Raw genomic sequence first — 23,375 nt, forward strand, 5'->3', positions numbered from 1 at the left:
ACGGGACGGACATGAGACGCCATATGAGAAGCTGGCTAAGACCCTGAACCTGACTCCATTCGATGAGCTTCTCCTATGTGGGGAGCACATAGAACTAGGGGTGAAGGGAAAGAAGTGCCTCGTCTAGAAGAGTTACAGGAGTGTCCAGGGAGGTTCAGGGGAGAGACAGCAGAGATTGGGTAGATGTCATCTGTCCCAGTCAGCTCTGTCTTTGCAGAGAGACACTCCGTTTCCTGGCTGCTCCTTAACCCTACTTAACTCTCTTATGAATCCAGGTGGCCAGTCATAAGGTAGCTGATGATGAGGTTCATTCCACTGTCTTTCCTAGGCTATCTCATCTCAGATAAGTTGCTGCTCTGTGCCAGGTCCTATGCGAAGTTACAAGGATACAGTGGCATGACCCCAGACCTCAAAGGGCTTATGATCCAGTCCTCCATTACGTGGCAGATGTGATTCAGGGCATATCCATAAACATGTCTCTAGCTATCTCACATACCCTATATTTTTTTTTTAAGTTTACAGAGACTTTATTAGATTAACAGAAGGAAAGAGAACAAAGAGCTCCTGCCCATGAGAAGGCAGGAGGGGTTTAGACCACCCCTCGAAGATTTTGACAAGTCTCCTGAAGCAGTTCAGATACAGCACTCAGTCTGGGGAAGGAGAAATGCCACCTGTCTGGGGCTCAGGAAAGGTTTTATAAAGAAGCAGATTTGAGGGCTGGAGGGATAGCTTAGTGCTTAAGGTGATTACCTGGAAAGCCAAAGAACCCTGGTTCAGTTCCCCAGGACCCATGTAAGCCAGATGCACAAGGTGGCACATGTGTCTGGAGTTCATTTGCAGTGGCTGGAGGTCCTGGCACGCCCATTCTCTCTCTCTCTCTCTCTCTCAGACAAATTTAAAAAATGAAATTTAATTTTTTAAAAAAAAGAAGCAGATTTGAGGTGGCCTTTGGGGCTAGGATTTGGGTACCTAGAGGAAGGGCAGTCCTGTGTGAGGGAAAAGCACAAGGAGGGAGTGGCTGGTGGGAGCAGGCGAGGACGGGGAGGAGGCCGTTGGGTCAGCACCGCAGGCAGGACAAAGTGTGCAATGGCAGCTAAGACTGGAGGGGGGGTGGGCTCGGCTCTATACGCCTCTAGTGCCAATCCTGAGAGGTTTTATCCTGGGGGCCAGGGAGCTTTCCAGGAGGGAAATGGAGTACAGGCCCTGTGGTCACATGTCGCCTCTGTCCCCCCTGCTTTTGTCTTTGCACGGTAGTTCCTGGACCTTTCTTTCAACAGCCTGACTGAAGAGGCCATCTGTGATCTGGGGATTCTGCCACACCTTCGTGTCCTGCTCCTCACAGGCAACGGGCTCACGTCTCTGCCACCCAACATGGCCGTCACAGAGCAGTAAGTTCTTCTCCATCCTTGGCTCTGGCCTGTGCGTTCCCTAAGGAGCCTTTGTCTGGGTGTCACTATCCAAAGAAACAGTTCACAGAAGCTTGGAAGTGGCCATAAAGACAGGCTGTGAGTTCCCAAGGTAGGGAGAATGCCATCTACTCACCCTCCCTGAAAGGCTTTGGATAGACCCCTCCCCACCCCCGCGCACCCCACTCTCCTGTGTGTGGTTAAGAGAAACTCAAATGCCTGGAAAGCCACTGTCCCTACCTCTGGTCACTTATAAACTGCAGATAATGCTCTTGCTTGATGTTTCTCCCCATGAGCCTGTTCCAGGGCACCAAGGCGACTTACTGGCCTCTGAATTAGCTTTGTTCACTCCAACTCGGCACCTTTACTGAGGCCAGAACGTACTGGATCTTCCTCTATGAATTACAGCACACAGACACTGCTTTCTGTGTAGACATTCTTCTCCCCGCCTCACGGGTTAGTTCATTTAATATTCACGACAACTTCAAGAGGAAGGTATCTTATCATTAGACCACTTTTCAGATACGGAAATTAAAGTACAGGAAGGTCAAATGTAGTTTCCCCAGAGTTATAAAGGTGGTCAGTCATAGAGTCAAGACTTGAGTCAAATGTGTCTGTTTCCAGAGACCACACACACCCATCGTCTTGTTCACTTATGTCGGTTCCGGCCATATTCCAAGGTCCAGGCCGGACCCTCCTGCTTTCTCCACTGAAAACATTCTCCATCTGCCTTAGCCCCTGCCCCCTCCTCTCTGCCAGGGACTGGGGAAACACGCAGTTCACATGATGCTTATTATCTGCCACATGCTCCCATTACATGATATTCGGCCTCACCACAGGCCCAGCATCAAGGGATTCAAGGCTAGCAAAGTGAAATCATTAGCCAAAATGTAAGTTTCTTTCCCCAGGTATTTGTTACAACAGTGGGGAAAAAAATGATTCACACAAGTAAATAGCAAAATGAGCCTCCATGTGCCTACCACCCAGAGATTATCACCTCATAACTGTGGAGTCATGGCCAGCCTTGATTCATCTATGCCCCGTCATGCCCTGCTCTCGGTTACTCTTGAGAAAAATCTATCCAGCTATAAATAAACCCCGCCATAAATGAGTCAGCAGACTCATCTAATTTCATCTATAAATTTTTCAATATGTGCCTCTAGAGATAAAGGCTCTTTTCAAACTCATACCACCAAATCTTTATTCCACCTCCAGTATCACCAGTGGTAAAGTAGAATGGGTTACATCAACCTTGGTAGCTTCTGTTAGAGGGAAGAAAGACTGGTACCCAGCCATCCGAAGCTGCTAGCGCGCGGCTGGACCAGAGCCTGGGGTGGGACTCCCACTGTGCGCTTAGAGAGACCATCGCTGAAGCTCCAGCTCTGCCAGACGCTGCCTCGGCCTCTGCGCACACAGTCGCCACCGTCAGACCTGCCGTGACTGCTTTCTGGGCTGCTGCTGCCACCAGAAAGGGCATCAGAAGCCAGGCAGAAGAGATGCTCTTCCCTCTGCTCTGCCTCGGAGTCTCCTTGCAGCATCTGATGCAGAGCCTGTTGGAAAGTTGACCTAGGATGTGTACTTAAGGCGGGCTCCAGCCCCCTCCCCGCACAGCAGAGCAGAGGGAAAGAGGGAAGGCTGACAGTTTGTAGGCTGGTGACCAGCTCATCCACCTCTTGGAACCCGAATGTCTACTCCATGTGTTTCATGTTCATGCACCAGTGGCATGCTTTCATGTAACTTACAGTGAAGATACTCATACTCGGGCTGGAGAGATGGCTTAGTGGTTAAGCACTCGCCTGTGAAGCCTAAGGACCCTGGTTCGAGGCTCTATCCCCCAGGACCTATGTTAGCCAGATGCACAAGGGGGCGCACGCATCTGGAGTTCATTTGCAGTGGCTGAAAGCCCTGGTGTGCCCATTCTCTCTCTCTCTCTCTCTCTCTCTCTCTCACTTTCTCTCTCTCTCTGCCTCTTTCTCTCTCTGTCACTCTCAAATAAATAAATAATAAAATGAAAAAAATATTTAAAAAATTTTAAAAAGATGCTCATACTCTACAAAGGGATGAGATGCCATTCTGGTAGTTATTATTATTTTGTTTTTTTTTTTCAAGCTAGGGTCTCACTCTAGCTCAGGCTGACCTGGAATTCACTATGTAGTCTCAGGGTGGCCTTGAACCCACAGCAATTCTCCTACCTCTGCCTCTCGAGTGCTGGGACTAAAGGTGTGCGCCACCACACCCAGCTCTCCGGCAGTTATTATAACTCTCTCTGAATGATTTGATTTTTCTCTCACAAAGAAATATGTGAGTTAGGTATGGTAGCACCACCTCTAATCTTGGTACCTGGGAGACTGAGGCAGGAGGATTAAGAGTTCAGGGCCATCCTGGGCTATATAGTAAGACCATGTCTCAAAAAAAGAAAAACTATATACGAATACTTTATTACCTGAAAACTAAGTTTCAAACTCAGTTATAATTAGTAATTTAAATATGCAACATACAACACACATACATATGCACACATAAAATAAGAAAGAGATTACACGTGAAAATATTCATTGTTAACCAAAAAAGAAAAGAAAAAAGAAATTCCGGGAGTGGTGGCGCATACCTTTAATCCCAGCACTCGGGAGGCAGAGGTAGGAGGATCACTGTGAGTTCGAGGCTACCCTGACACTACATAATGAATTCCAGGTCAGCCTGGGCCAGAGTGAAACCCTACCTCAAAAAATCAAAAAAAAAAAAAAAAATTCATTGTCACTACAGTCATCTTTCTTAGATTGTCAGGAGGCCATAATAGGTATTTGTGAGCCCTTCTTTCATGGTCCAGTGCTTCAGCTGGTTGGGGTTCTGAACCTTCTCTCCGAGGAGTCTGAGTGGCTGATGGTTCTGCTTTTAGTGACTCACTATGGTTTTCTAGTGACTTCTGCTAAAGGACATAGACTTTCTAAGGGGAATGTCAGTCAGCAATTCCATAGATTCCAAAGGTACTCCTTTTGGTCTTCTAGGTATAAAACCATTATGCTGACCTGGAATTCCCTCTGTAGTCTCATTGTGGCCTTGAACTCAAGGCGATCCTCCTACCTCTGCCTCCAGAGTACTGGGATTAAAGGCATGTGCCACCACACCCGGCCCTTATATTTACTTTTGATTAGCAGTGGCAAGTCACTCACAAAATAAAATCAGTAGCCTCTCTCTTTACCTGCCTGTTGGTTCAGTGAAATGAGAGCCTCATGTGGCCAGTCTCAATCTCAACATCTACTTCAGTGGAACTCTTCCTATGACCCCTGGGAACTCCTCTCTTGAGGAGAACCTAAATCAGGTACCCAAAGCTGCAAAAATGAAAATTAAAAATTCTGCAAGTGGATTATTACTATCATTGTGAGAAGAGCAACTTTTCAACTTCCTAGACTTCAGGTCATGGGAAAATAAGCATCAGTAATAGTTGTATGTCATGGCCCCATGAGGATCCTGGGCAGAGAGTGGGAAAGGATGCATCAAGAACCTGTCTCCTTGGGCTGGAGAGATGGCTTAGCAGTTAAGGCACTTGCCTGTAAAGCCAAAGGACCCTGGTTTGATTCCTCAGGGCCCATGTAAGCCAGATGCACAAGGGAACACATGTGTGTGGAGTTCGTTTGCAGTGGCTGGAGGCCCTGATGCACCCATCCTCTCTCTCCCTCTCTCTGCCTCTTTCTCTCTCCCAAATAAAATAAAAAATAAACTAAGAATCTATCTCCTTGGGCTGGAAAGATGGCTTAGCAGTTAAGGTGCTTGCCTGTAAAACCTAAAGACCCATGTTTTACTCTCCAGATCCCACATTAGCCAGACACACAGAGGTAAGGCAAGCACAAGGTCGCACATGACCACTAGGTGGCACAATCATCTGGAGTTCAGTTTCAGTGGCAGAGGCCCTGGCACTCCAGTTCTCTCTCTGTGTGTCCCTGCCTCTCTCTCTCTCTCTCTCTCTCTCTCTCTCTCTCTCTCTCTCTCTCTCTCTCTCAAATAAAAACAAGAAGAATCTGTCTCCTCAATCTGCCTGGTAAAACCCTGTAGGGATGCTTGAGTCAGATGAGACCTCACATCTTCTAAAGGAAAGTGTGATAGCAAAATGCAGGTAACATCATTCAGTTTGAGCTGCTACCCATTCCCCAAGCCCCAGTCTCACAGTAAGTAGTACTGCAGTGACCACCAACAGCTTGCAGGAGCCAGTCTGTAAGTGCTGGGATCTGTGCTGTGATCACTGCGGCCGTGTCCAATAGGGAAGTGCAGGTACAGAGGCTAGGATACACTACTGCACACAGACTGCCCTCCAGACGTTGCTGTAACCCAGCCTTCTTCACCCAAAGAAACCTGCAGAAAATTTAAACAATTGATACTTTTTATTCCCCTTCATTTTTTTTCTCTCTTTGGGATCCAAAGTCTAGGACATTCAAAGTCAACTTTCTATGTGGGAGACACTGGAAAATCACCATAAACACCCAGGGAAAGGTACAGATTCAGAAAAGATCTGAGAAGATGCACCTTTACATCCCATAATGATCCTTGGCACAAAGACAGCCTGTGAAAATCAAAATAAATAAATAAAACATCAGCCAAGCACAGTGAAGAGAGGACACGAGCTAACTTCCAGAGTCAGCGTATTGGTGGATTCCAACATACAGTTTTCAACTGAAAACCCCAAGGTGTAGGAGGAAATAGGAAAGGCCCTTCAAAGCCAAGAATACAGAAAACCTCCCTAAAGAAAATCAGGAGAGCCCACTAGATAAAACAGCTGCAAGTATGAAAAAAAAAAAAAAAAAACCTATCAGAAGACAGAGAAAATGGCATGCAGGTAAAATATAAATAGTAGTAAAGAGGTAGAAAATTGAAAAAGAAAACAAGGGCTAGGGAGAAGGCTCACCAGTTAAAGGTGCTTGCTTCCAAAGCCTGCAGGCCTGGGTTCCAGTCCCCAGTATTTACATAAAGCCAGATGCACATGTGACTGGAGTTTGCTTGCAGCAGCAAGAGGCCCTGGTGATAAATTCATTCACTCATTCTCTCTCTCATAAATAAATATAAATAAATTTACAAAAACAAGTAGCCAGGTGTGGTGGCGCATGCCTTTAATCCCAGCACTTGGGAGGCAGAGGTGGAGGATCACTGTGAGTTCGAGGCCACCCTGAGATTCCATAGTGAATTCTAGGTCAGCCTGAACTAGAGTGAGACCCTACTTCAAAAAAAAAACCAAAAAAAAAAAAACAACGAGGTGGGGGGTTGGAGAGATGGCCTAGAGGTTAAGGCATTTATCTGCAAAGCCAAAGGATCCCAGTTCAATTCTCCAGGACCCATGTAAGCCAGATGCACAAGAGGGTGCATGTATCTGGAGTTTGTGCAGTGGCTGGAGGCCCTGGCATGCCTATTCTCTCGCTCTCTCTCAAATAAGTAAATAAAATTTTAAAACAAAACAAGAAATATAAGAAAAAAAAAACAAAAGAAACTCTAAAGCTAAAAATTATAACTTAAATGAAAAATTTATTGAAAGAATTCTAAAGCAGATTTGATCCAATCAGCATGATGTTGTAATTCCTGTGTAGTAGATTAGGATAGGGCTTGAGAGTTGCTGTAGCCCTGAAGGTATACTGTTGTCCTTGCCAGGTTAAAGCATACTGTTGCCAGTGGTTCTTGTTAGCTGATAAAGAACATTTGTAGATCCTTACGTGTATCCTAATGCCAAAAGCTGTGTTGATTTGCAGTAAAAAGATTTCAGAGATGGCTTAGCAATTAAAGTGAAAGCCTAATGACCTGGATTCGATTCCCCAGTACCCACATAAAGCCAAATGCACAAAGTGGTGCACGCATCTGGAGTCTGCAGTGGCTAGAAGCCCTGGTGTACCCATTCTCTCTGTAGGCAGGCATGGTGGCACACACTTTTAATCCCAGCACTCGGGAGGCAGAGGTAGGAGGATCACTGTGAGTTCGAGGCCACCTTAAGACTACATAGTGAATTCCAGGTCAACCTGGGCTAGAGGAAGACCCTACCTCACAAAGAAAAGGAAAAGATTTCATGGTACTGTAGAGATAGCTTAGTTGGTAAAGGGCTTGTCATAGAGTCATGAGAACCTGAGTTCTGATCCCTAGCACCCACATAAAAACATGATAGCACATGTCTATACTCTCTAGGACTATTAAACCATAATTTGATTTTTTAAATATTTTTTTGAGTGAGAGAGAGAATAGGTACACCGGGGCCTCTAGCCACTGCAAACGAACTCCAGATGCATGTGTCACCTTGTGAATTATTTGGCTTACACTGGTGCTTAGGTTTTACAGGCAAGCACCTTAACCACTAAGTCATCTCTCCAGTCCCATGATTTGATTTTAAGATGATCAGAAAATACCCTTGAGGCTAACCTGACTTCATAGGCTCACTTTTCCTCTCTAGGATTTAGGTTTTAGCATACTGCTTTCTCACTGTCATCACACTCTTGCACATTTTTTTTTTAACTTTCTTGACAGCTTCCATATGATAGACAATAAAGCATGATAATTCCCTCCCAACACCCCCATTTTCCTCCTGTCAAATCCACCCTCCATTGAATTCCTTCTTTCCAAACAGTCTCTCATATTTTTTAAAATTAATTAATTAATTTATTTGAGAGCGACAGACACAGAGAGAAAGACAGATAGAGGGAAAGAGAGAGAATGGGCGCACCAGGGCTTCCAGCCTCTGCAAACGAACTCCAGACGCATGCGCCCCCTTGTACATCTGGCTAACGTGGGACCTGGGGAACCGAGCCTTGAACTGGGGTCCTTAGGCTTCACAGGCAAGCGCTTAACCACTAAACCATCTCTCCAGCCCTCTCTCATATTTTTTAAAAATATTTTATTTATTTTAGAGAGAGAGGGAGAGTTTGAAAACAAACTCCAGATGCATGTGCCACTTTGTGCATCTAGCTTATGTGGGTGCTGGGCAATTGAACCCAGGCCATCCCAGGTCATTGGGCTCTGGAACCAAGCCTTTAACCACTGAGCCATATCGCCAGCCCTCTTCTAGTTTTTAAATATTTTATTTGTATGTATTTATTAGAGAGAGGTGAGGAGAGAATGGGCACTCCAGGGCCTCTAGCCACTGCAAACAAACTCCAGATGCATGTGCCACCTTGTGTATCTAGCTTATGTGGGTTCTGGGGAATTGAACCTGGGTCCTTAGATCTTGCAGGCAAGTGTCTTAACCACTAAGCCATTTTCCCAACTCTTCTATTTTTCATGTCATCATTTTTTCCCCATATTATAAAGGTCTGGTATAGATACCATCAACCACTATGAGGTCATGAATATCAAATTTTGTGTCTGGAAGACAGTATTATAAGCTTTCTGAATCTGCCTTTGCCTCTTAATATTCTTTACATCATCTCTTCAGCAATGGATCCTGAGCCTTGAAGGGTATGATAGAGATGTGCCACTTAGTACTGAACACTCCACTGTCATTTACCAGCACTTTGGTGAGTTTCAAGTTACCCCCATGGTCACTACTACTAGCCAAAAGTGGTAGTAGCATTTATTTATTTGAGAAGGGTGGGGTGGAGAGTATGGACATGCCAGGGCCTCCTACCATTGCAAAAGAACTCCAGTTACATGTAACACATTGTGTATCTGGTTTTACATGGGGATTGGGGAGTTGAACCTGGGGCTGACAGGCTTTGCAAGCAAGTGCCTTTAACCACTGAGCCATCTCCCTAGCCAATGAGCCATTTCCCTAGCCCTTTATTTTTTTAAAAAAATGTTTTTGAGGTAGGGTCTCACTCTAGTCCAGGCTGACGTGGAATTCACTATGTAGTCTCAGGGTGGCCTCAAACTCAAGGTAATCCTTCTACCTCTGCCCCTGAGTGCTGGGATTAAAGGCGTGCGCCACCACACTCGGCCCCCTAGCCCATTTTTTTAAATATGTTTTTCTCATTTTTATTTATTTATTTGAGAGTGACAGAGAGAAAGAGGCAGAGACAGAGAGAGAGAGAGAGAGAGAGAGAGAGAGAGGGGGAGGGATAGAATGGGCACGCCAGGGCCTCCAGCCACTGCAGATGAATTCCAGACGCGTGCACCCCCTTGTGCATCTGGCTAACGTGGGTCCTGGGGAATCGAGCCCCAAACCAGGGTCCTTAGGCTTCACAGGCAAGCGCTTAATGGCTAAGCCATCTCTCTCCCCCCTCCCCTTTTTTTAATTACAGGGTTTCTTGTAGCCCAGGCTGGCCTCAAACCCATCAAATGTAATAGACAATGACCTTGAACTTCTGATCCTCCTACCTCTACCGCCGAAGTGCTGGGATTACAGGCATGTGCTACCACCCTGCACTTGTGTGGTGCTGGGCATGGAACCCAAGGCCTCATGCATGCTAGGCAAGCACTTTACTCACTAAGCTACATTCCTAGGCTTCTTGCATATTTGTAAATGGTAATTTTTTCATATTCATTCATTTCCATTTATCATCCTAGGTGGTTTCAGTGGAAAGCTTTGTGCTGTGAAGATAAATCCCTGTCACGTTAAAAAATTGTTTATTTATTTATTTATTTATTTGACAGAGAAAGAGGGAGAGAGAGAAAGAGAATGGGCGCGCCAGGGCCTCCAACCACTGCAGATGAACTCCAGACACGTGCGCCACCTTGTGCATCTGGCTAATGTGGGTCCTGGGGAATCAAACCTGAGTCCTTTGGCTTTGCAGGCAAATACCTTAACCACTAAGCCATCCCTCCAGCCCTTTGTAAGTTCTTAAAATATTATATTTGGGACTGGAGGGATGGCTTAGCAGTTAAGGCACTTTCCTGCAAAGCCAGAAGACCTAGGTTAGAGACCCCAGGACCCACATAAACCAGTTGCACAAGGTGGTGCATGTCTCTGGAGTTCATTTGCAGTGGCTGGATGTCCTGGTGCACCCATTCTCTCCCTCCCTCTCTCCCTCTCTCCTTCCCTCTCTCCCTCTCTCCCTCCCTCCCTCTCTCTCTCTCTCTCCCTCTGCCTGACTCTTTGTCTCTCTCAAATAAATTAATAAATATAAAATATTTTAAAGAAAAAATATTATATTTATTCATTTGTTTGAGAGTGAGAGAGGGAAAGGCAGATAGAGAATGGGCACATCAGAGCCTCCAGCTGCTTCAAATGAACTCCAGATACATGCGCCACTTTGTGCATCTGGCTGATGTGGGTCCTGGGGAACTGAACGCAGGTCCTCAGGCTTCACAGGCAAGCGCCTCAACCACTCTATATCACTTTTGCACTTCCATTGTATGTCATCAAGATTTTCTTTATTTTTTATTTAATTTTAATTTTTATGAGAGAGAGTGAGTGAGTTGGTACGCCAGGACCTCTAGCCACAGCAACTGAACTGCAGATACATGTGCCACCTTGTGCGCGTGTGTGACCTTGCGCTTGTGCGTCTGGCTTACGTGGGATCCAGAGAGTCCAGCATGGGTTCTTGGGCTTCACAAGCAAGGCCTTAATACTGAGCCATCTCTCCAGCCCTGTCATTAATATTTTGTCAGTGTAATAACACCTGAGAGATAATGTAAGAGGAAGAGAGGATTTTTTAATATATATATATGTTATTAACAACTTCTATACTTACAGACAACAAACCATGGTATTTTCCTCCTTTCCTCTCCCCTCCCCCACTTTCCCCTTCATGACTCTGCTCTCCGTCATGTCCCCTCCCTCTCTCCATTCGTCTCTCTTGTAATTTGATGTCATCATCTTTTTCTTCTATTATGAGGGTCTTGGGAAGGTATTGCTAGACACTGCGAGGTCTTGGGTATCTAGGCTAAATTCTGTCCGGCCAGTTGTATGTAAGGAGTGGTGCCCTTCCTTTGGCTCTTGCATTCTTTCCACCACCTGGAAGAGAGGGTTTTATCTGTTCATCACGTCTTTAGACGTTCCCGTCCATGGTGACCATCTCTACTGTGTCTGAGCCCTGGTGAAGCAGACCAGCCACGTGGGGACGGAGCACGTCACAGGATAGAGCAAAGCTGCTCACCCCGGGCTCGCTGTGAAGAAGGGAGGGAGGGAATGGGAACGAGGATGAATGCAGAAGGAACCCAGTGTAAGATAAACCCTTCCAGGGCAGGCGCCAGAGACCTCCATTCTCCCACAAGGTCTCACCTCCTCACCTGTCCATGACCTCTCCAAAATGCAGCCCATAGTCTCTGGGGGCATTTCATATCCAAACTGTAACACACGGTGCCTTATAGACGAGACGTAGGGTAACTGGGCTTCTGTTGCCACACTACCAGTTGAATCCCTTCTGCTTTGAACGCTGTGGGGCCGCAGACATCATCACTGCTAGGTTCCATCCATCCACCCTCAACATGCTCTGGGCTTTGCGCCTCTACCAGCTTCTTTAAATGTCAGTGTTCCCCTGGGCTTGCCCATGAGCACCACCAGTACCCCCCACCCTGCCCCAGCCCAGGGTCAGTGATGTGTCCAAACCTTGCCCACACCGGGGCTGTTGATGAACGGGGCTTGGGAAGGGGTCAGTGAAATGGAACTGCACCTGCCACCCATCTACCTCTAGGGATGTCACTTGGGCACTGGAGACACCTCCCGAGCTGGTTCCTCCCCCCAGGCACTTCTCCTTGAGGCCAGTGGCGCTCTTTCCTCACCCTTGCTCTGCTCTCACAGGGAGGCATCCTCGACGTCTCTGACAGGCAAGAAGTACATCTTGAGGTTCCCGGCACTAGAGACACTGATGCTGGATGACAACAAACTGTCCAGTCCCAACTGCTTTGCCAGCCTGGCCGGGCTCAGGAGGTAATGACCCAGCCCCCAGTGGCGCTCACGGCCCTCAGGGCTGCAGGAGCCCACACAGCTGGCGTTTCACACACCACTCACCCCTGCTGTGTGGCCCCCGGGTTAGCCATTTTTCCAGCTTGGCATCAAAGTGGGACATCAGTACAGTGCTTTCTGACCACGTGTAGGAAGAGATAGTGCTACATAATACTCTGATCTTGAGAGAAAATTTTAAAAATCAGAAAGTTTAACTGCTAAATTCTGCCTGTTTCGTTAGAAATTTCCCTTTTCCTAGAAAATTCCCTTTGAGTTCAGTTACCATTTCCCAAATACTACTTTGTGCCTGGCTGCTACATACTGCCTCATCTAGTTTTCACAAGAGCCTAAAAAGCTTAATACACTTCAAGAGACAGAGATATTAAATTTTTCATAATTTCAAAATGAGGCCTGGCGTGGTGGCGCACGCCTTTAATCCCAGCACTCGGGAGGCAGAGGTAGGAGGATTGCCATGAGTTCGAGGCCACCCTGAAACTCCATAGTGAATTCCAGGTCAGCCTGGGCTAGAGTGAGACCCTACCTCAAAAAAAAACAATAAATAAATAAATAAATAAAATGATTCTAAGCCATAATTTAGCCATATTTGTATTGTAATGTGAAGCACTTATGACATTTATAGAAAAATATTTTAAATTTGTATCATTTTAAAGTTCAAAATCCATGAATTTTGAAGTTTAACTCTTCTGGGTGAAAACTATATTTAGATTTATAAAAACATTATACCATAGACATTTTCATAGTGGTATGTAATTCACTTTTCAAAAACTATACTTTATTTATTTATTTGAGAGAAAGAGGCAGGGTGGTGGGGAAAGAATGGGCGTACAAGGGCCTCCAGCCACTGCAAACAAACTCCAGATGCATGTGCCCCCTTGTGCAGCTGGCTTATGTGGGCCCTGGGGAATCGAACCAAGGTCCTTTGGCTTTGCACGCAAACACCTTAACCACTAAGCCATCTCTCCAGTCCGCAATTCACTTTTAATTCTAGAAGAGTGATAAGTACCTCCTTAACATTTCCTTTGGAGAACATTTAATAGGGTTTAATTAATAGATCATTATCCAATCAGTATTGTTCATCAGTTTTATTTCTTGGGTTTAATTCAAAATTTAATATTATTTCAGCATTATAAAATATTTTATGTGGCATAAAACATCTTGTCTATGTTTAATTACTTCCAATTGTAGTTTTGAATGTTCTTGTATTTAAAGTAAGATTGGGGATGGAGAGATGGCTTAGCGGTTAAGTGCTTGCCTGTGAAGCCTAAGCACCCCGGTTTGAGGCTTGATTCCCCAGGGCCCACGTTAGCCAGATGCATAAGGGGTCGCACGCGTCTGGAGTTTGTTTGCAGCGGCTGGAGGCCCTGGCATGCCCATTCTCTCTCTCTCTCTCTCTCTCTCTCTCTCTCTCTGTGTGTGTGTGTGTGTGTGTCTGTTACTCTCAAATAAATAAATAAAAATAAAAAACAAATTACAGTAAGATTGAACTGAATTTCTGCTGTTTTGCATTAAAAGATACTTGGCCAAACCTGACAAGCCAGATTTGTCCCCTAAATTGCTTGGTAATGCACACCCTGAGCTAGTATTACTGCTGTGATTCTGTGCTTCTTTTCCTTAATTGAAGACTAAAGAAGTTAAGCCTGGACCAAAACAAGATTTCCCGGATCCCATACCTGCAGCAGGTCCAGCTCAGGGATGTGTCGGGGAACTGGGTTAAAGACAGGACAAGTCCCCAGCAAGAGCCCCGGTCCGTGCCACAGCCTCAGTCATGGATGCTTGAGGACTCAGACCAGCAACCGGATTATACTGTACTGCCCATGAAAAAGGATGTTGACCGCACAGGTGAGCCATGCCCTCATTCCTGATGCCTACCACAAACTTCTGAAAGTTTACACAGAAAGTCTGGTTTTCCGGGAGCTGTGGCTTGAGCTATTTCAATGTCTTCTTGGGCACTTCTATCAGATAAGATGCTTCTGAGATTTAAATCAAAGAGAATACTTAAAAAAGAAAGAAAGAAAGAAAGAAAGAAAGAAAGAAAGAAAGAAAGAAAGAAAGAAAGAACAACCTCGCCAGGTGTGGTGGCACATGCCTTTAATCCCAGTGCTTGGGAGGCAGAGGTAGGAAGATTACCATGAGTTCAAGGCCACCCTGAGACGACATAGTGAATTCCAGGTCAGCCTGGGCTGGAGTGAAGCCTTACCTCAGAAAAAAAAAAATAAATAAAAATAAAATTAAAATTAAAACCTCAAATAGCAAGAAACTCAGAAGTAAGGCTTTCCAGATGGTTTAACCCTGTGGTACATCCATGTGTTTAAGGGACTCAGGTCTTTCTACCATCCTCTCTACCACTCTAACCTGTTTGTCCTTTTAGGCTGTATCCGTGGTTCTGAGAATTACACCATCACACCCACATGGTAGTGTACAGAGACAAAAAAGAAAGAAATGTACCATAAACCAAAACCCCTTTCATACTGGAGCGAATCTGGATTATCTGTATCCTGTTCTCATCCTATTACTGGGTTGCCACCACCTATTTTTTTTAACTTTTATTTTATACTGGCTTAGTTAGTTCACTTGGTTTTTTGAGCCAGGTCTCACGTAGATCAGGTTGGCCTTGAACTCCCTAGGTAGTAGAGGATGACCTTGAACTCCTGGTCCTCCTTCCTGCCTTCACCTCCCAAGTGGTAGGATTATAGGAATGTACTGCCACACCTGGATGCATTTGTTTGAATTGAGAAAGATAACTTACATCAGGTTAAATACAGAAATCTTGTGCAGGGCTTGAATTTTTACATTCACCTTATTTGGCTCAGTGACACTTCCAATCAGTTCCTCCTTCAAGAAGAGCCACAATTCTACCTTCTTTAGAGGATCTATAGATTGAACCAGGGATTACTGCGTGCTAGGCAAACACTACTGGCTGAGCTGTACACCAAGCTCACTTTTTTTTTCATATTTTTATGGCAGAGAGAAGCCTATGTATATGTGTGTATGTATGCATGTGTGTATGTGTGTATATGTGTGCCCCAGTGCACATGTGGAGATCAGAGGACAACCCTGGGTGATGACCCTCGCCTTCCACCTTGTTTGAGGCAGGATCTCTTATTCTTCACTGCCAGGCCAGCTGGACCATGAGCTTCTAGAAGTTTCTCTCATCTCCACCTCCCATCTTACCATGGCCATGCTGGGATCACAGGTCACTTGTACTACTGCATCCAGCTCTATGTGGTCTCTGGGGATCTGAACTCAGGTTCTCAGGTTTGCACAGTGGGCACGTTATCCACTGAGCCAATCACCTCAGCTGGGATTCTCTCTCTCTCTCTCTTTTTTTTTTTGGTTTTTCGAGGTAGGGTCTCACTGTAGCCCAGGCTGACCTGGAATTCACTATGGAGTCTCAGGGTAGCCTCGAACTCAAGACAATCCTCCTACCTCTGCCTCCCGAGTGCTGAGATTAAAGGCATGTGCCACCATGCCTGGCTAGGCTTTCTCTTTCTTAAAAAAAAAATTTATTTATTTGAGAGAAAGAGGCATATAGAGAATGGGAAGTTCAGGGCCTCCAGCCACTGCAAATGAACTCTAAATGCATGTGCCACCTTGTGCATCTGGCTACGTGGGTACTGGGGAATCAAACCTGGGTCCTTAGGCTTTGCAGGCAAGTGCCTTAACCATTAAGTCATCTCTCCAGCCTCATTTTTTCATATTCTTTTTCTTTTTTTGGGGGGGGGGTTGAGGTAGAGTCTCACTCTGGTCCAGGAGGATCTGGAATTAACTATGTAGTCTCAGGGTGGACTCGAACTTTTGGCTATCCTCCTACCTCTGCCTCCTCAGTGCTGGGATTAAAGGCATGTGCCACCACGCCCAGCTTCACATATTCTTTTATTTTTTTAAATTTTTTGTTCACTTATTTGTTTATTTGAGAATGATAGAGACAGAAAGAGGCAGAGAGAGAGAATGGGTGCGCCAGGGCTTCCAGCCACTGCAGATGAACTCCAGATGCATGCGCCCCCTTGTGCATCTGGCTAATGTGGGTCCTGGGGAATTGAGCCTTGAACCAGGGTCCTTAGGCTTCACAGGCAAGCGCTTAACCACTAAGCCATCTCTCCAGCCCCAAAGTACATTCTTTTTTTTTTTTTTTTTTTTTTTTTTTATTTCTTTGTATCCACAATTTTTTTTTTTTTTTTTTTTTTAATTTTTATTAACATTTTCCATGATTATAAAATATATCCCATGGTAATTCCCTCCCTCCCCACCCCCACACTTTCCCGTTTGAAATTCCATTCTCAATCATACAAAGTACATTCTTTATAGATGCATTTTTGATGTAGCAGCATTAGTTGGAAAGAAGGCTCTTTTCCCCTCCTATAGGAAAGGCCTTGTCAGGTGACAATTCGTGTGTGCTTTGCTGAAGCTTTACAGCAAGGTTCAATACTTGCTCGTGAACTTTTCCAGCTCGGTTGGTGTGCTTTGGGGATGCCAGGGCTTCTAAAGGCCTTTGCATTTCTGCATAAATTTTAGCTCTACTTGTCAATTTCCACGCAAAATCCTACTGGGATTTGATTGGAAGTGTACTGACTTGTAATAAGAAAAAGATTTATTTATTTATTTTGTTTTTTTGAGGTAGGGGCTAGGGTGGCCTCGAACTCACTGCTATCCTCATACCTTTGCCTTACAAGTGCTGGAACTAAAGGTGTATGCCACCATGCCTGGCTAAGGAGAGGATGTTTTGTAGCAGTTTAAAAAGTACAATCTAAGCCAGGCGTGGTGGTGCACGCCTTTAATCCCAGCTCTTGGGAGGCAGAGGTAGGAGGATTCCCATGAGTTTGAGGCTACCTTAAGACTACATAATAAATTCCAGGTCACTTTGGGCCACAGTGAGACCCTACCTCGAAATCCCCCACCAAAAAATGTACAATCTAACAAAAAAAAAAATCACAAACCTAGTAACATATAACTAATCCAGATTCATAGTTTAAAAAAATGCCAGGACTGCAAATAGACCAAGGGCTGGAGAGGTGGCTTAGCAGTTAAGGCATTTGCCTGCAAAGCCAAAAGATCTCAGTTCGATTCTCCAGGACCCACGTAAGCCTGATGCACAGGGAGCGCATGCATCTGGAGTTCGTTTGCAGTGGCTGGAAGCCCTGGCGCGCTCTCTCTCTCTCTCTCTCTCTCTCTCTCTCTCTCTCTCTCTCTCTCTCCCTCCCTCTCTCTCTCTCCCTCTCTCAAATAAAATATATTTTAAAAAATAGATACTGACCAAACCACAACAGTGGTGACAGACTTCAATATACCCGTTTTCACAGTCAGCAAACCAAGTAGACAGAACATTTTTATTGGGAAATTCCCAATCATGCAATTGTGCTGATTATTAAGTTACTAAATACTTAGGTTGGATGTGCTGACTATAGGTCAGGATGGAAAGAATCAGTATCTTTACAATAATGAGTTTTCTAAAACAGTAAAATATTCTAGCCCAGCAGCTTTTAGGTGTTTTATTGTTTTCAAAGTAGGATCTCACTCTAGTCTCAGACTGGCCCTGAACGTGGTGATCCTCTTACCTTAGCTTCCTGACCTCCTGAGTGCGGGGATTAAAGGTTTGCACCACCACTCCCTGCTTGATCTCTTTTTAATGCCTCTCAAATTTCATTCTTATTTATTGCCAGTACATAGAAATACTGAATCTGTGTCCAGCAACATTCCTAAATTCACTCATTATTCCTAATCATTTGCAAGTTTTTTGGATTATCTAGGTTCAAAGCCATGACATCTTATAGATGATGTCCCATTTTCTCTCTTCCTTTCCAATCTTAATATCTCTTAGCATGTTTTTAAGCCTTGCAGTACAGTGCTTAATAGAAGTGATGACTGTGGCAATCTTTGTTTTCTCCAACCTCAGGAGGAAAGTGTTCAGCATTTCAGAGGTCTAAATTAACTACATATGTTTTTTGTTGATGTCTTTCATCAGATTTTTTAAAGTTCTCTCATAGTCTTTGCTAATTCTTAAAAATTTATTTATTTACTTGAAAGAGAGAGAGAGAGAGAGGCATATATAGACAGAATGAGCATGCCAGGGCCTCCAGCCGCTGCAAACGAACTTCAGATGCATGTGCCACCTTGTGCACCTGACTTAAATGGGTCCTGGGGAATTGAACCTGAGTCCTTTGGCTTTGCAGACAAGCACCTTAGCCACTAAGCCATATCCCTGGCCCATTTAATTTAATTAAATTATTCATTTGTGTGTGTGAGAGAGAGAGGTAGATAGAGAGAATAGCTGTTTGCTAATTTTTATTGTCACTTGGTGTTGTTGAATTTTATTAAATGCCTTTTCTGTATCTGCTGATATTATGTGATTTCTCAGTTACAATCTGTTCATATGGGTAATGAAATAGATTGATTCTGAATGTTGAACCAGTCTGCATCCTCAGGATAAACTCCTTTTGGTCATGTTGGTCATGGCATTGAATTTGCTGACATTCTGTGGAGGGTTTTTCTATCGATGTTCAGGAAATCAAGTTGGTGTATTATTTTCCTTTGCCATCATATTCCTGTGAGGATTTGCACTCAAGAGCATGCTCATCTCACAAAATGAGTCCAGAACTGCTCACCTTCCTTCTCTTTCCTGGGAAAGTTTGGATAGAGTTGATATTTCATTCCTTAAGTCTTGGAAGAATTCACCATGAAGCATTAGCACTGTAGGGGGTTTGTAGGAAGAAATCAGAATCCAGGAAAATTAGTAGCATAAAGGAGAGGCATAAACCGTAGACCTTAGACTGAGACCTGAGGAAGAGGTGTGCTCAGCTGCGGGTTTCTGTGAGAGAAGACGCTGGCCACAGGTCAGCATTAATGAGTGAGTGCTGGGGAGGATCGGACGCAGATTAGCAGGCTTGCAAACAAGTGCCTTCAACCACTGAGCCATCTCTTCAGCTACCACCTCTCTCCCACTTTTTTGTCTTTTTTTTTTTGTGTGTGTGTGTGTGTGTGAGCATTGATTCTTGTTGCTCCCATGATTGTGGAAAAGGGCAGGCCTTGTGTTTGGCCTGTGGCAGCCCATCTTGATGAAAGTGGAGACTCCTGTTTCCTCAGAATCACTGCTCAGTACCCATGCCCGCCACATCCCCTGACAGACTCTATTTGCCATGCAAACCTTTTCCAAATCCCTTGCAGACCTTCAGACAGGAGAATTGATTTTTGCCCTGTGTTCACTGGTTTTCCTCATGTGACCTCATTATGACATCACAAATGGGGGGCGAGGAGCCTCAGGCCCAGGTCCCATCCTGCACTTGCTCTGTTTCATCCCCTAGGTGAACACGGTGAACCAATTTCTCTCTCAGTCCAAAGAACTCAGGGCAGAAATCCTTCTGCGTCCTGGTCCTTCTGCCTTGCTGCTGAGCACTCTTGCAGACTCTATTGACTGAGTACATTCTGAATGTGACCCAGCCTTTTCACATCTTCTGACGGGATATCTCTTTGTATACACTCTTCTCTCCTGAGACAGCGGGTTAGCTTTCTGTCCAGTAGCACTGGGACTAGAAAGAGTTTGCATGTTGCAAAGTGAGAAAGGTCCATGGGACTAAATTACAGAGCAAGGGCTGGACAGGTGGCTCAGCAGTTAAGGCACTTGCCTGCAAAGCGTAGTGACCTGGGTTCCATTCCCCAGTATCCACATGCATCTGGAGTTCGTTTGCAGCAGCTGGAGGCCCTGGTGTGCCTATTCATTCTCTGTGTGTGTGTCTCTCTCTCTCTCTTGCAAATAAATGAATCACAGAGTGAGCCAAAGGGTGACAGGAGATAAAATGGAAGTAGGCAGGGGCCCGACCATGCAGGGCCTGGCTAAGGAGTTTGGGTTTTATCCCAAGCTGTTCCTTTGCCCGGTTAGCACTGGAACCTATCCAGGAGGCAGCCCGCTACACCCTGGGGCTGCATGGGCAATGACCCTCAGGGGTGCCCTTCCCAACCTTCCCTCTGTTTCTCTTTTGTTTCAGAGGTTGTGTTCTCAGCTTACCCTGGATTTTCAACCTCAGAGGTAGGAGGAAGTGCCTACTATCTATATGTGGGGCTTTTATTTTTTATTTATTTGTTGTCTTGGGGATGGAAGTCAAGGCCTTGCCCATGCTCGAGCAGTGCTGCGCCTGTGAGCTGCGCCCTCAGCCTGCTCCAGACTTCGAGTGATGCCTGGCACACTGTGAACGCCACATGGTCGCACTGCGTTGTCTAGGGAGTGATGGCAACATCATGAATTTTAATAGACAAAACCAAGTAAGTAAGCAGAGCCATGAGAGGCATTTCTCTAGGTCATGCCAAGAAGTCTTATTCTAGCCGGGCGTGGTGGTGCACACCTTAGTCCCAGCACTTGGGAAGCAGACGTTGGAGGATCACCATGAATGCGAAGCCAGCCTGAGACTACATAGTGTATTCCAGTCAGCCTGGGCTAAAGTAAGACCCTACCTAAAAAAAAAAAAAAAAGAGAGAAAGAAAGAAAGAAAGAAAATCTTCTTTGCTGAGAGCCAGTGTGTGCCAGGCCCTGTGTTGGGCACTGGAGAGGCAGCGGGGGAATGACCAGGCTCTGACCTCATCTACCCCAAAGCTTGCCCTCTCTGTTCTCAGATGCTGTTTAGCAGCATGCAGTAATAGTGTCTTCCCCAGGTGATAAAACCTGCTCGGGAAGGGAGTGTCTGCCACCTGGATGAATCCCACAAAAGCCCCAAAGGATAGAAAAACTCTCACCAGATACACCACCACCCAGAGCTAATCCTTGCTTTCAGAGGCATAAGTATTTGTTTCTGATCAGTGTAGAAGACTGGCTTTAGGGTTGAAGTGACGACTCAGTGGTTAAAGATGCTTGCTTGAAAGCCTGATGACCTGGGTTCCATTCCCCAGTACCCACGTAAAGCCAAATGCACAAAGTGGTGCATGTATCAGGAGTTCACTTGCAGGGGCAAGAGGCCCTGGTACACCCATTTGTATTCATTCATTCTCTTTCTCTCTCTCTCCCTCCCCATACAAATAAAATAAAAAACTGGTGTAGTCTCAGGGCAGATGCTCACTAGGCAAGCTCATGGAGACTGGCACATGCGAGGAAGCATCAGAGATCCATCTTATAACCAGAAGTTCAACTCTATGGTTAGCCATCCTGAATCCCTGCACACTGCCTCCTCATACACACAACTGTGTGAGGAATTGGACTTCTTAACTGCTGCTGCCCAGTGAACCCAACAAAGGCTGACTGCAAACAATTGCCATTTCTGTTGTCATAGTGATTTGAGCCAGAGGTCATCCTGCTGGCATGTTATCTGGGCTCTGGGCTCTGATGGACAGGGCATGCCTTGTGATCGTTCATTATAGTCTTCCCATCATGGTGTGACATTCCAGGTTTCAAGAAAGTGAGGGAGAATTGCAAGATCCTGAAATTCAGATGGGGTCACTTTTGCCACCTTGTTGGCAAAAGCAAATCAAAAAGCCAGGATGACACTGCAGGACCATTCTGACACTAACATGTTAGATTTTAAGGCCAAGTTTAGGGATATAGTTTCTGACAAAACTGTCCTAACTCTAGATGCCCACAAGTGGTGACCTCCAACCTATGCACATTCGTGACCAACTGGCTATAAATCTGGAAGTTTCCACAACACACTCATTCTATAATGCACTAGCACAACTCATAGAATTCAAGAAGGGTGATACTTAACAGGTACAGTTTTACTACAAAGAAAGGGCTATACTTAACGGTTACAGTTTTACTACAAAGGACACAAGTAAAGACCAGTGACAAGAAAACTAAGATGAGCTTCTCACTGTCTATGGAATCTGGCATCTCTGCTCCCCACATGGATGAGACCACTAACATGGAAGTTCACGCAAGCCTCAGTTTAGAGGTTTTCTTTTTTATTTGAGAGAGAGAATTGGTACGCCAGGGTCTCAGTCTCTGAAATCGAGCTCCAGATGCTTGTGCTGCCTACTAGGCATGTGCAACCTTGTTTTTGCCTCACCTTGTGCATCTGGCTTACATGGGATCTTGTCGAACCTGGGTCCTTAGGATACGCAGGCAAGCACCTTAACCGCTAAGCCATCTCTCCGGCCCCAGTTTAGAGTTTTTGTGGGAGAACCATTGGCCCCTGCTTGAATTCAATCTGTAGTCCCCCTTCCCTTCCAAGTGAAGTGGCTGGCACAGTCTCAGCTGACCAGCTCTGGTCAGACCACACCATCACCTCATTAGCAAGAACACTCACATAATCCCAGGAACCCTAAATAACAGGCATTCTTATCACATAGGGGATGCCAAGAATGTGGGACAAAGGCCAGACAGCTCCATTATATAGTCATGATTCTGGTTTCAAGGGTGTAGAGGTGTGGACTGCCCCCCTGAGTGGAACAAGCAGCAGGATTACCCTGTACACACACACATGCGCATAGGCTAGAGGGACTTACATCTATTCAACAGGGAACCGAGGCAATCAAAAGCATTGACGTGCTTGTCAGTGGTCAGACCTCAGATGCCTGGCACCCGAGAACCTAGAGGATAGGCTGGACCGCTAGGACTTACAGGGGCCTATCGCTATAAAGATCAGATGCATGTCCTTCTAAGACAGGGCCAGCCGTGACCTCATGTCAGCTTGCTCTGAGCCTGGTTCTTTGGCTTTTCCTCTCCCCCGCCCTCCCCCCCCCCCGGAGGCAGGGTCTCACTCTAGCTCAGGCTGACCTGGAATTCACTCTGTATTCTCAGGGTGGCCTCGAACTTCCAACAATCCTCCTACCTCTGCCTCCAAAGTGCTGGGATTAAAGGTGTGTGCCACCATGCCCCGCTCGCCTTTCCTCTTTTTTCTTTTATTCCACTCTGATCCCCCCTCCCCCACTTTCAGCTTTCCTACTTTTGTTCCAAATAAGGATGTTACTGAAGTCCTAGGCCTCGATCCTGACTCTAGAAGGTCCCGCCAACTAGACTCGGCCATCCAATCAGAGAGACAAACGGTGGCAAAGCAAGGAAGGAAATTATTGTCCACTTGGGGCCACACTGGGAGGAATGGGGGGGGATCAGTGTCTTAATCTTTGTCTGTGGGGACTGGTAAGAGCCTCAGGACTATACAGGGGGAGGACAGAAGCAGCGGGGTGGGGAGACATAGTCCAGCAGTCTCTACCAAACCATGTGTTTGATCAGTATCTCAGGCCTGGCT

The 23,375-nt window shown here is 45.6% G+C and overlaps 1 protein-coding gene across 1 annotated transcript in view; it reads left to right on the forward strand.

Annotated features, from left to right (window-relative positions):
* Window positions 1-23,375, forward strand: part of Xrra1 (X-ray radiation resistance associated 1) — a 79,498-nt gene that overhangs the window by 35,446 nt on the left and 20,677 nt on the right. Inside the window, exons 8-11 of the mRNA XM_045145880.1 lie at window positions 1,255-1,388; window positions 12,049-12,177; window positions 13,835-14,052; window positions 20,190-20,230. Of these exons, the coding sequence (XP_045001815.1) occupies window positions 1,255-1,388; window positions 12,049-12,177; window positions 13,835-14,052; window positions 20,190-20,230 (522 nt within the window). The remainder of the gene's footprint in view (window positions 1-1,254; window positions 1,389-12,048; window positions 12,178-13,834; window positions 14,053-20,189; window positions 20,231-23,375) is intronic.

This window comes from Jaculus jaculus, chromosome 3, assembly GCF_020740685.1.
Source record: "Jaculus jaculus isolate mJacJac1 chromosome 3, mJacJac1.mat.Y.cur, whole genome shotgun sequence".
Classification (NCBI taxonomy): domain Eukaryota; kingdom Metazoa; phylum Chordata; class Mammalia; order Rodentia; family Dipodidae; genus Jaculus; species Jaculus jaculus.